General features: G+C 37.6%; 2 protein-coding genes across 3 annotated transcripts in view; one reads left to right on the top strand and one right to left on the bottom strand.

The window, feature by feature from the left end:
* Positions 1–362: 362 nt before the first annotated feature.
* Positions 363–5893, bottom strand: LOC146473208 (uncharacterized). Of its 2 annotated transcripts, none has more exons than XM_085118444.1 (2): positions 5763–5893; positions 363–3555 (listed from the first exon to the last, which is right to left on the bottom strand). In XM_085118444.1, exons 1-2 carry the CDS (start codon positions 5858–5860, stop codon positions 2289–2291), a joined length of 1365 nt encoding a protein of 454 aa, XP_084974570.1. In that variant the 5' UTR covers positions 5861–5893; the 3' UTR covers positions 363–2288. The 2 variants fall into 2 exon arrangements, with proteins under 2 accessions (XP_084974570.1, XP_084974571.1); XM_085118445.1 differs by lacking the exon at positions 5763–5893 and adding an exon at positions 4671–4981.
* LOC146473206 (transcriptional adapter 2-beta-like) overlaps positions 5822–12012 on the top strand; it is a 22696-nt gene continuing 16505 nt past the window's right edge. Inside the window, exons 1-8 of the mRNA XM_085118446.1 lie at positions 5822–5886; positions 5980–6074; positions 6169–6228; positions 7372–7466; positions 9455–9495; positions 9688–9738; positions 10311–10364; positions 11622–11725. Of these exons, the coding sequence (XP_084974572.1) occupies positions 5859–5886; positions 5980–6074; positions 6169–6228; positions 7372–7466; positions 9455–9495; positions 9688–9738; positions 10311–10364; positions 11622–11725 (528 nt within the window). The 5' untranslated portion in view covers positions 5822–5858. The remainder of the gene's footprint in view (positions 5887–5979; positions 6075–6168; positions 6229–7371; positions 7467–9454; positions 9496–9687; positions 9739–10310; positions 10365–11621; positions 11726–12012) is intronic.

The raw sequence follows: 12012 nt of genomic DNA, 5'->3' as shown, positions 1-12012 counted from the left end.
AGTGGGGGGAGAGGGTGCTTCAAAAGCCAAAGATTTTAAAGGAAAGTAGGAAGCTAACATTAGAATTTCCAGATGGTCCAATCCAGAAAACCTTCCATTAATGTGCAGTATAGATATTTTCTGGAAAAAAAAAATAACCTGTATGCTATGCACTATCTCAGTTGCAGAGGCTCGTTCAGGAAAAAGGAGCAATAACTTGGAAATGGGAAGACAAATACAAATGGTGAAAATAAAAAGCGGTGTGGGGGACAATTGGAGGAGGATTCCCAACATTCCTCATTTTTTCACTCCTTCAGTCTCCACTGAAGTTTTCTTAGTTGTCGCTCAGGCACAAAAGAGATCTTTACAGAGGAGAGAGGATATTAGATAGATAGCTTTATTTAAAATCCCCTCGCAGCCTAAAGGCTGAATGACGTAATTATTTACAAATACTAAAAATTGAACCAAATTACAGAAATAATAGAAAAAATAGAAAAATGTAAAATGTATGTCTCATCAAAGATGCGTATATTAAGCTAAAACTAAAAACTAGAAACCACAGCCCAGATAAAGTTTAGCTAAATTTCAAGTTACATTTCCTCGACATACCAAATGTAAATGTATTCTTAGTTCTATGAGTACGAAGTCGTGGCATATTATAATAGTGCTGTTTCGTAAGGTTATAACGTGAATCATCATGCACTGAATGGTGGAAGGATTGCCCTAAGCTTGTGGCATGGTTCGTCCTGTATGGTGTTGAAAAACACCTGGCACAAAAGCTCATAATGATCTAACATAGGTCTTATGCCCAATTACTGAGGAAATTCGCGCTCCCCTGAAGTTAGTATAGTCAAGGCCCTTTTCTCGAGGCATAGCAGCTCATTCTTTTAAGTATTGTGGAAAGGCGTTGTAGGAAGCAGGGACAGCATGGCTATTACAGACCTTACACATGAAATATAAAAAAGTGGTTGATCATGTGGTGGAACCCTAGCTCTCTTCAGTTGAATTAATCCATTATATTAATTAATCCATATATATCCCTCGGGCCACCTCCAAACTCAGTATTTATTTGCTTACTTAATTTGATATAATTGTTTTTCAGTGTACGTTTTTACAGAAATACTGAATTTTTCACATCTGTAATCTGAATTTTTAAATCAATGAACTTGATTGCTGCTATACCAAATTAAACAACACAGTTTTTGTTTAACAATTTTGATAGAGATATTGATATTTTTACTTTTATTTTACCTTGTTACTATTTTTATAACCATATGCATCTATTTTAGATGTGACGGGCTATGCACTGTGCCCTACAACACTTCACAACAAATGGCATTCAAAAGTTTTAAGAGAGTTGACTGCCTTGCATGGTTGAAGCAACTGTACGCTATGTAATGACTAAGTTAAAGAGCGTTACTGGACCGATCCATATTAATTTTCTTACATTTCATTAGTTTATCTAAATTATTTCTGACTAATTTTATTTTTAAATTTTTAACTTTACAACTATCTATTTTTTTTTCTAGGTTTGTGCCTTTTATATGTTTTTGCGTCACCAATAATGAGTGCTTTGCACTAAGTGATTTGACACGGTAATAAAGTTTTACATGATATTTGGTCGGTAAAATCATTAGATATCACACCAACCGTAAAAATAAATAAAATTAGCAAATGAATAAAATACAGATATATCAATATATAAAATAATGATATAAAAGTCAAATACGAAAACTATATAAACTATATACTAATACTTAAGAAAAGCTAATAACCTATGTTTAAATATTTCCAAAGAGGTTGACGAAACAATGGCCTCTGGGAGGCAGTTCCAGTCTGCTATAGTTTTTGGGAAGAACAAAAACTTAAAAACGTCTTTATATGCATATGGCACGCAAAATTTAAATTGATGGCTTCCCTTTGTGCGACTCTCGGAGTGTTGAAGTTGACATTGTACTTTTCAAAACATAGGTCATTTAGTTTATCACAGCTACTCACACTTCCACTATCAAAATTCCTACTTGGTCAGTCTACCGTAATGAGTGAAAACAATGAAATTATCATGTCTGGAAAAAGAGATGTGTTTTTAAGTCTGAAACAGTGGGGTCAGTATGCAAGGCGAGAGTTGGCTGTACAGACCTTTGGCAATCGGCGGCCATGTTAAGTCTCAGGAGAATAAAAAGCTTTGTTTTTGAATGGCAAGCCTTGCACTGAATTGGCTTGCTGTGCAAAAACAAAGCATTTTATTCCTCTGAGACTGAACGTGGTGCCACATAACAAATATCTATTGCAATAATATTGTACCAACTCTAAATAACTAATTTATCTGTACCAAGAATTTCTTTGATTGCTAGAGCTATTTGCTTCACGCAGTGTTCAATAACAGGACTGTCATGAAATGCAAAAGTGAGTCGCATGCAATTTTTAAACTGTCCCTTAGAAGAATAACCTGAACCCTTATTGAAGTCGACATTGTACTTTTCAAAACATAGGTCATTTAGTTTATCACAGTCAATTTCAGGAGGAAGAACTACCCACACAAAAAAACCTCCCTTGGGTTTTCTGTAGGTAAAAGGGCAAGGCATGTACTTTTCCAGGGAATTACATAGAGTGTTTAGTTGGTTGCTGTAAGCCTCTTGTGCAAAGGCCAAATGCTCCTTTACGAGACCCATTTGCAAAGCCATGGCAACAATACAGGATGTGTAGTGATTGAAGGAGCCTCCACTTCTGACGTAGCCAGTTGTACTTAAAATCTTCCGCAAATGCTCAGGAATTTCCATCCAGCCAAGACGCAGGCCAGGAGCAAGGAATTTGGAAAATGAACCATTAGAGATTACATTGCCCTTGTAATCAGGATCAGTTTTTTCGTCAAATGAAAAGAGTCTTGGTGGTGCAGTAAAAGGAGGCTTGTCACCAGTGAAGGACAACAGCGTGTAAACATCATCGCAGAAAGCAAGCATGTTGTATTGGCGGAGTAGTTTAACGAGCTTCTTGCACCTTTCTGCTGGTAAAACGGAACCAGTTGGATTGTTAAATGTAGGGATGCAATAAAGCATGGCAGAGAAAGGCTTTTTCTCAGTTGGTGGTCGCATCTGATCACAATTTTGAGCCAACAGCCTCTCGAGCTCCTCCACAATTATTCCATCTTGATCTGTTGGAACACCAATCACTTTCATGCCAAAGTCGTCCCTCATGACTGTAAGGCCAATGGTGTAGGTGGGTTCCTCCACAAAAGCCAAATCACCTGGCTGAAACAGGATGCTGCCTATGCACTGAAAGCCTTGCGATGCACCAGCATTAACCCAGATATCTTCACAATCAACAGGACCAGCATACTGCTCGCTGAGAAAGTTTGCTAGCTCGCTCCTAAACTCTGATGTACCACTGTACGGTCCATACTGAAATATATTGGCGTAGTTTTCCTTTCTATGCAGTTCCTGTGTTGCCTTTTGAATGAGCTCACCACACTTACGCCGCAGGTCTGCGCTTGGACTTCCCACACGTAACGTGGAAACATGCTTGTCATGCATGGAAAGGTAGTCAAACATTGTAGTCATTTTGAAGCTTGAGGAGTGTCTGATGAAGTGAAAAAATGCAAAACAAATGTAATTGTAACAAAGTTTGACACAGTTAACCTAACCAATATCCCATCCATGCCAGAAGGCATATAAGGACATTAATTTTTTTTTAATCTTTATTAATATCAACATTCTTTGTTACTCAAAGAAAGAAGAAAAGTCAAACAAAATAATAAAAAAAAAAAAACTCCAATGGTGATAAGTCCCGCAACACCCCTTTCCTTCCAGTATATACACACAGAGGTGTATCTCTTTCAAAATTTACAGCAGGATGGAAGGGTGGGGAAGCGGGGAGGGGAGGAAAGAGTTAAGTACAATGTACGATGGAAGTGGACACACACAGGGTATTTTGTGAAAGGCTTTTCTTCAAATTTCCAGTTAGGAAAATTAAAAATTTCCATGGCCGTCTACAATTTGCACGCAAAGGGAAAAGATTCTATTCTATGTTATTGTGGGTGTCCTGACTGGACGCAACAAGATAACAAACAAAACAACAACACTTTATTAAAACCTTCAGTTACAAGCTGGTTATATACCTTCCCGCAAATAGCTGAAACTAGTCGAGGCGGGTAGGTATGTCTATACTAAACTAAATACAAATAAATTTGGTGTTTACAAATTGACTAAAATAAAAGTTAAATAAGTAGTAAACAAACAAGTGATGCAAAAAGGATTCGCTAGCTGATAGAAATTAAAGGATTGTTACAAATTTACAAGCTTTTCATTTTTTCAAGAATTGAAGAAGGTGTAAGGTAAGCATTTTCGTCTTTTAAAATGTTGATTAGTATTTCAAGTAAGGTGGCGTTTGAGTCAGGCAGGTAATACTTCATTACCGTCCATTTTCTCAATCGAAATGGGATATCTGCTTCAAGTGTATGCAACTTCAGGTCTTACTCTTCCTAGGAAATTTACGAACACTAACGGATGTCGTATATCTTTCCACAGTAGCAGTGAATCACAGCGGTAATGGCTCTAGTGATCAATACGAAAATGTTGCAAACCAAAAGTTATTTTTTTCCGTTTATCACTAGCACATCATTATATAAAAGAGATTAACAACCAGAAGACATAAGAAGAAGAAGAAGAAAAACAAGGGAAAAATAAAAGTTGGACCTTGACTCGAACTTGGCTTGTGACTCGAACTTGACTTGGGCTCGAAAACCTGAGAAAACAGATCCCTTCCCAACCCTTTCCCCCACTGCAGCTTAAAATTGATCCGGAATGAAGACAGGACAATATTACGCAAAAGAACGGACGGAATGAATGAACTGACGAACGAATAAAAGAAAGCTAAGCCTTTAGCTTCATTTGTTGGGGTCAGACAATAAATTATTGCTTAAGCTAGCAGGGATTTCAAACTACTTAATGGGGTCTGGACACTTAAAAATCTTGAGTTCTATCTTCCGAAATTTTAATTCAAACGAAAACTCCCACCATTAACTAAGGGCGCTTACCAAAAGTCCCAACTGGCCGGTCGGGCCAGTCATTTTGAAAATGAAATAGGATTCTGTTCTTTCTGAAGTTTTCGCTCAAAACCCAACACTGCTAATTGCGTAACAGTATGCATACTATGTAGAAATAAACTGATCTGGCTAGACAGTGGGGTCCTTACAAAGTGCGAGGCAGCAAGCCGTGCGAGGCATGCGAGGCAGACGTGTGAGGCACTCAGGTTAGCCTAAAAAACACTCCGGTTAGCCTAAAGAGCACTCCGGTTAGCCTAAACAGCACGCAGGTTAGCTTAAATAGCTCCCCGGTTAGCTTAACGGTTAGCAGTTTATGTTGGGGTTGTTCATGCCTCGCATGTTTTGTTCATGCCTCGCACGTCTGCCTCGCATGCCTCGCACGCCTCGCATGGTGCCTCGCACGCCTCGCTGCCTCGCATGTTGGTAAAACTCTATGATTAAAAGTGGAATTCTCTTTGCAAATGGACTGGTCTGGCCGGCCAGTTCTGACTAATGGTAAGCGCCCTGAGACAATAAGCTTAATCTTACAGGTATCCCAGGTGTAATAGGTAGTGGCACTGTACACGGAAGCTATTCGTGTTGACTTGACCTTAAACTTATTAAAGTATAAGTAAGCAGAACGGTTTGTAGATCCGCCGTGGCAAAACTATCATGCAATGGTACGATACCAACCCAACAATAAGATAATCATACTAGCAGGCTTAGATTATCAGGAAGCCTAAAAGATAGGTAAATGTCTTACCGAATAACTGCTGTAACTGTCTCTCTGAGATCGGGAGGAGCTTTATTAGCTCGCAAGGCAGCATGGGATATCATCTTGGTGCATTGTCCTCTATCCATGGTGAAAATGGCGGCCACTGGAAATGGTAATCTCGTTTCTTTGATTCGTCGCAACGCATGGAAATCACTTTGCAATCGCATTATATTAATTAATTTGTACATTTATCGCTTCGTCAAAGGTTTGGAAGAATACCATTGCAACTACTGCCAAGCGGATTGCACGTCACTTCGGGTGAAATGTGCAGAGTGCACTGATTTCGATTTGTGTCTGCAAGTAAGGGCTGCAGGCTTATTATCAATCCCTTGTCGGAGATTTTGTTTTTATCTTGATTGAATTGTTACTATTTCATCCTCCGATTTTGTTTCAGTGCTTCGCTTGTGGTGCAGAAATGGGTAAACACAAAAGAGGCCATGAATATCAGTTGATGGTAGGTCACGTGATCGTAAAATCATGTCAGTTTTCTGCCATATCCTTTTGTCTTTTCTGTTTTTTGGAATGTTTTCTTTACACTTAAAAATTATAAAGAAATGACACAATGACCAGAGATACCAACCTCTGGTGCTCAGAGATCTGGAGATTTATCGTTTGTGTCAATTTCCCGGTCATCAACCGACTTCACAGTACCCCCGAATGTCTCAAATCGACCTAACCACCCAGAAGTAATGCTCCCCCCCCCCAACCTCAAAAAAATTATCCCAGCATTTGTTGGTGTATATGAAAATCTAAACTAGTTAAACAATAGACGAGTGAGCCTTACATTATAAGCCTTGTGGTTTCCTTGTAGGCTTCCTCGCCACTTTCTTTCTTTTATGTTAACATGTATTTTTTGTTCTTTATTTTATTTTGTGGTAAATAATTAAAAAAAACTCAGAAAAAAGGCAGTGTTTCTATTGAGGGGTCAGTCTATTACTAGTAAGAGATACATGAATTGTTGGTCTGTGATAAACTTAACGGCCGTTTACAGAACAGGCAAAAAATGGTATGGACCCATTAAAAAGTAGTACAGTACCCAACATTTTTGTAAAGAAATACCTATGTTGTTTAACATGGGTATGCATCTAGACAAACTTAGGATCTTGAACTGTAGGGTGTTCTGAAGCAGATGTGTTGTTGAGGTGCTTAACTGGATGTACAGAAGTGAGGAGCTTCGGGCATAAAGGGCCGATGTTAAATTCTAAGTTGATAAATATCAAAAATACAATCAAACTGCTGTGTTAAAATGGCCATGAGTTTCTCAAATTAACTGTTTTAGTCCACATGCCAAAAATCAGAGGGAAATATCCATATTTTAGAAAATAGGAAACAAATCCAAAATTAAAAGTTTGGATATTTCCTCTACCTCCTCCCCCCTCCTCATAAAAGAAAAGAAAAAAGCACACTCACTAGATTAGTCCCATTTGTGCTATTCATGCATTTAATATCATGATGTTTTTATGAGTAGAAAGGTTATCAGAAGGAACTTCAAAATTGGGTAAATCTGTAGCCCCTCCTCTTTTTCCCGCCCGAGTAAATTTACACATGCAGTGTAAGCAGTATCAATTCAAATATGGCTGTTTATATCTTAAAAAAGGATGGTGGCACATTTCCGTTGTTTACTGAGCAGTGGTCAGCAGAGGAAGAAGTGTTGCTCTTAGATGCTATAGAGCAGCATGGTTTTGGAAACTGGTAAGTGAAAATATAATTACTGGACATAATATTTGGAAGTTTCAGTCTCTATAGCTCAGCAATGAAAAGGAAACAAAAACAGGCTTATCTCTTATGATGCCAAGCTTTGGACTGTTAATTTTATGTGGATCACACTGGAACTGAAACTAGGCAATGTTTGAGTGAGAGGGAGGCAGGAGAAAAATTTTTTTTTTGGCAAATGAACATGATTTGCAGACAAAGTAACCCTTTTCAACAGGGAAAACATACATAGATGGGAACCCAGAAGAGGGGTTGTTTCCTCAGACAAAAATCTTTGGTCCATTGTTTTATTCTCTAACGGGTTCCCCTTGCAACTATAGAACATTTTGATGTTGCTCCTCAGGAGTAATTCCCAATCGCAAGGTTGCCATGGATACCTCTCAGCCTGCCTTACCCTCTACTCTCTAGGCACCAGTTTCGATCCCAAGCTCATCTATTTGTGATGAGTTTAATGTCATTTGTGTCAACATCTTGGTGCTATGATAAACAGACGGTTTTATAGGGCTATAAGAAAGGCACTTTTCCAGACATTTGCCACTGACAATTATTTTTAATTAGTATATTCATTGGAAAATAAGTGTAACTAAAATATCCCAGAAAGAATTTATTTACTTCTTGTACTGCTCTACAATTTATTAGATACAATGTTGATTAAAGTTTTTAACTCGTGAATGCGCGTAGCGCAATGAATGAGTTATAGCGATAGCTGACTGTTGACTTGGTTGGTTGGTTGGTTGGTCGGTTTTGTCGTTAACTTTCGGGCGTGCGCAGTGAATGAGTTTTAAATTCAATTAGTGGAAAAAAACACGCGAACATTTATTGTTCACGGCGCATCAGGAAATTCTTATTCAATATGTAGAGAATAATTTGACGATCATTTAGTGCAAGAATGGAGATTTTTCGTTCAATCTGAGCAAAGTTACAAGTTTTTTCAGTTTTTCAGAAAGTCCGGGGTCGTAAACTCAATAAGTGAAAAAAAAAAAAAAAAAAACGTGAAAATTTTTTTCACGACGCGTCAGAATTCTCTCATTCATTCTGTAGAGAATAATTTGACAATCATTTTAGTGTAAGAATGGAGATTTTTCGTTGAATCTGAGCAAAGTTATAGGATTTTTTCGTTTTTTTATACAAAGTGCGGTTTCTTTTAAGAATTAAAAATAATTTAATTTAGAAATAATTTAATTAAAAATAATTTAATTTGTCAGTTTTCACGCGAAAGCAGAACGTGCCATGTCACGCATCATTGACGTCGTAAACAAAATTATGCAAATTTCTGGTGAAATGAACACTTTAAGATCTTGTCAGCTTTCATAGAGGTTTCAAAGGGAAAAAATGTTTCATTTTCGAAATTTACAACTGGTAATTTATGGGAAAGCAAAAGGACGCGGTCGATAAATAATTCTTATTTAGCAAGAGCTTGTCATAGTTCATTATTTTTACTTGAGGATTGCGTGGACTGAACTCCAAAGGAAAAATATCACGCATTTATGTCGGGCATGAAATGTAATGCGATACTTTGTTGAACAGATTTCCCTTTGTGAGATCGGCCTGCCCTATAGTAATTTTGTAATTTTAATTCCCAAAAAAACTTCACTTGCCCATCAGGCAAGTGATGGTTAGAATCCACTAGCCCGATTGCGAAATCCAGTAGCCCCGGCTAGCCGGACTACCGGGGACACGAATTTGCATGACGTAGCTGCACATGGCGTGCTTCTATGAACTTTGAATAACAAAACACGTGATTTTTTTTTATCGGCGCATCAGAATAATCGGCTTATTCAATCTGTACAGAATAATTTGACAATCATTTTTATAGTACAAGAATGGTCATTTTTCGTTACATAATCGGGCAAAGATATAATTTCTTTTAGCTTTCGAGGAAGTTTCCGTAGCCGTCTAAATTTCAATTACTATGTGTCATCTGCATTCACGAGTTGGCTCACAGGAGCCTTTGATTATTGTTCCAGGGATGACGTTGCTGACCACATTGGTACTAAAACTGGAAAAGGTTTGTAAATTTCAAAACATTGGTGGGCATTTAATGTAATTTGATATAGTTAATTATTAGAGTGCACCAGTGTTCTTTGAAGCACTGTGCTGATGGAGAACAGACTGTCTTGGTGCTCCTGCAAATTAGCTAGTAGTAGTATCTGTCTTGCCAGTGGCGTGCTAACATAATTATGCTTTTCATCATCAACAGAGACTAGTGAACATTACAGTGAAAATTATATCGCAGGAACTGTGGGTCAAGGTAAGAAAATTTTCTATCATTAACCATGTTTAATTCAGAGTGTCCTTTGTTATGTAGTTTAGATGGAAATTGATAAAATGTGAATCATCATTATACGCCATCATCACTACCACTACCATGATCACATTCAGCACACCAGAACCACCACCACTACCACCACCACCATCATCATCATCATCATCATCATCATCATCATCATCATCATCATCATCATTATTATAATCACCATTATCATAACCATCACCTCCATTGTTACCATTGTTGTCATCATCATCATCAATCATCATTATCATCATTATATTGCCTCTTTCATCATCACCATCATCGTCATCATCATCATACCTGTAATCGTCAACAATTCCTGTAATCACGTGGCTTTGATACACCTTCGATCTAAATCTACAAACCTTGTCAAGGGTGTCATTAATTAGCTATTGACAGTTTTGACCAGGCAGGTCATTTATTAAAGTGGTTATGTTTTCAAAGGAAATTTTATCATTTGTTATTGTTTATACTGGCAGGATGTATATAATATTATTTATTTAGTACTTAACAAATGTTTTCATGTGTAGTGACTGTTGAACCATTTAAGGACAAGATAGTGGATCATACGTCCGCTGATCAGGGTAAGAGACTGTAACATTGTAATAACATTCACATTAGATTATATTAGTAATGTTACAAAATCAACACAAAATTTATGTTTGAAAACTGGTTTAAATCAGAACTAATGTTTGTGTCATGTTTAGTTAATTTACAGGCCAAAGAGTCAAAAACTTTTGACCATGAGTAACATCATCCTAGGGAGAAATTCCTTTACAAGATCCTGTATTTTTTAGTAAGATCCTCTAAAATCCAACACTCAAGGTCCTAAAGGGTCTGACCCAGTATCTTAAGGACGGTGCCTACTTTTGTTACTGCGCATCCTGAGATACTTGGGTTTCCTAATAGGTGGCGCCTACTAATACAGGGATATTTTTGCATGGTTTAAAACTATGCGGAGAAAGTAGAACTTGGCAAGTGCTCTTGGTATCCAAAAAGAAAATTGGGGGTAACCTTGCATTTTTCAGAGATGCTAAAGCTTCAGTTTGGACAAAAAACACCATACATTGCATTGTATTTTACGGCTTTTTAGACATGGTTACCCCCAATTTTCTTTTTGGATTTCAATAGCCCTTGCTAAGATCTGCTTTTCCCGCATAGTCATTAACTGCGCAAAAATACTTCGGTATTAGTAGGCACCGTCCTTGAATGACAATAATCCTTTGGGAACCTATAATTTTAAGATTTAGCATGATCAAGCAAGATCCTTTTAGGAGCCCCTAAGTTGAGATACTCTTACTAGTATATACAGAAACTAGAAAAGATTCTGACCCCAGAAAGATGTACCAGTACAATGACCATCAGTGAGTTTTGAAAAAGGTGGCTAGTCCAGTGTAGTACCTGCTGGATTCAAAGAATTTTGAAAATCGCAAACCTTTAATAGTTGAACTGAGATTTAGCATGATCTTAGTATGAAAATGATCTTTAACAAAACTTTTTATGGTGTGGGTGGGTGGGAAAGAAACTAAAAGCCGATGTAAACTGTGGGTGAAAGATTAAATAGACTGAAGAAAGACCCTTGCAGCAATTTACACAAATTAAGCAGTTGTGAAAAGAAAAAGATCCTAATAGCATCTTAAAAAGAAAAATGTATTCTGTGTTGGATATTACCAAGCGGGGTTGTTCTTGCGATTTTAATGGCATATGAAATTCAAACACAGGAAGGAGTTTGGTGCTTTGTTTTGTCTCGTAGGAAACATGTGAAAATTAATGGTACATGTGTGACACTCCAGATTAGGATCAGTTTGGTTCTAGTCTGTTATATTCTGTTTTTCATTCAGAGGTGTTATCACCAACACTTTTGCACCCCCCTGAACCTGTGGAGATGAATGCTACAGAGCAGCAAGAGCTTGGATACATGCCGCTAAGAGATGATTTCGAAAAGGTGACAGCTGTCATTAACTCTAGTATAGTTGAACCTCCCATAAGCGGACAACCTTGGAACCACTGAGAAAAAGTGTCTGGTTAAGAGAGGTGTCCATTTATGGGAGGTTACAAATTAAAGTAGTTTTTGTATGTACACGTAGCTAAGAAAATGACCAAGTGTCTGCTCACAAGAAGTGTCCGCCTACAGGAAGTGTCTGTTAGCAGAGGTTCAACCGTAGTAATATGTACATTTTCCTCACTGTGCTCTATGTAATTTATTTCTTATGATCCCAGTGGGAGATTTTG

This window comes from Pavona decussata, unplaced genomic scaffold (genome assembly GCF_977016875.1).
Source record: "Pavona decussata unplaced genomic scaffold, jaPavDecu1.1 SCAFFOLD_94, whole genome shotgun sequence".
Lineage (NCBI taxonomy): Eukaryota > Metazoa > Cnidaria > Anthozoa > Scleractinia > Agariciidae > Pavona > Pavona decussata.
The sequence above is the reverse complement of the archived record's forward strand: the minus strand, read 5'-3'. Positions and strand labels throughout refer to the sequence as shown.

Coding starts and splice junctions, on each gene's coding strand:
- LOC146473208 (XM_085118444.1), bottom strand. CDS start 5,860: ATGGATAGAGGACAATGCACCAAGATGATATCCCATGCTGCCTTGCGA. Junction 3,556..5,762: donor ACAGTTACAGCAGTTATTCG/GTAAGACATTTA, acceptor TCACTTCATCAG/ACACTCCTCAAGCTTCAAAA.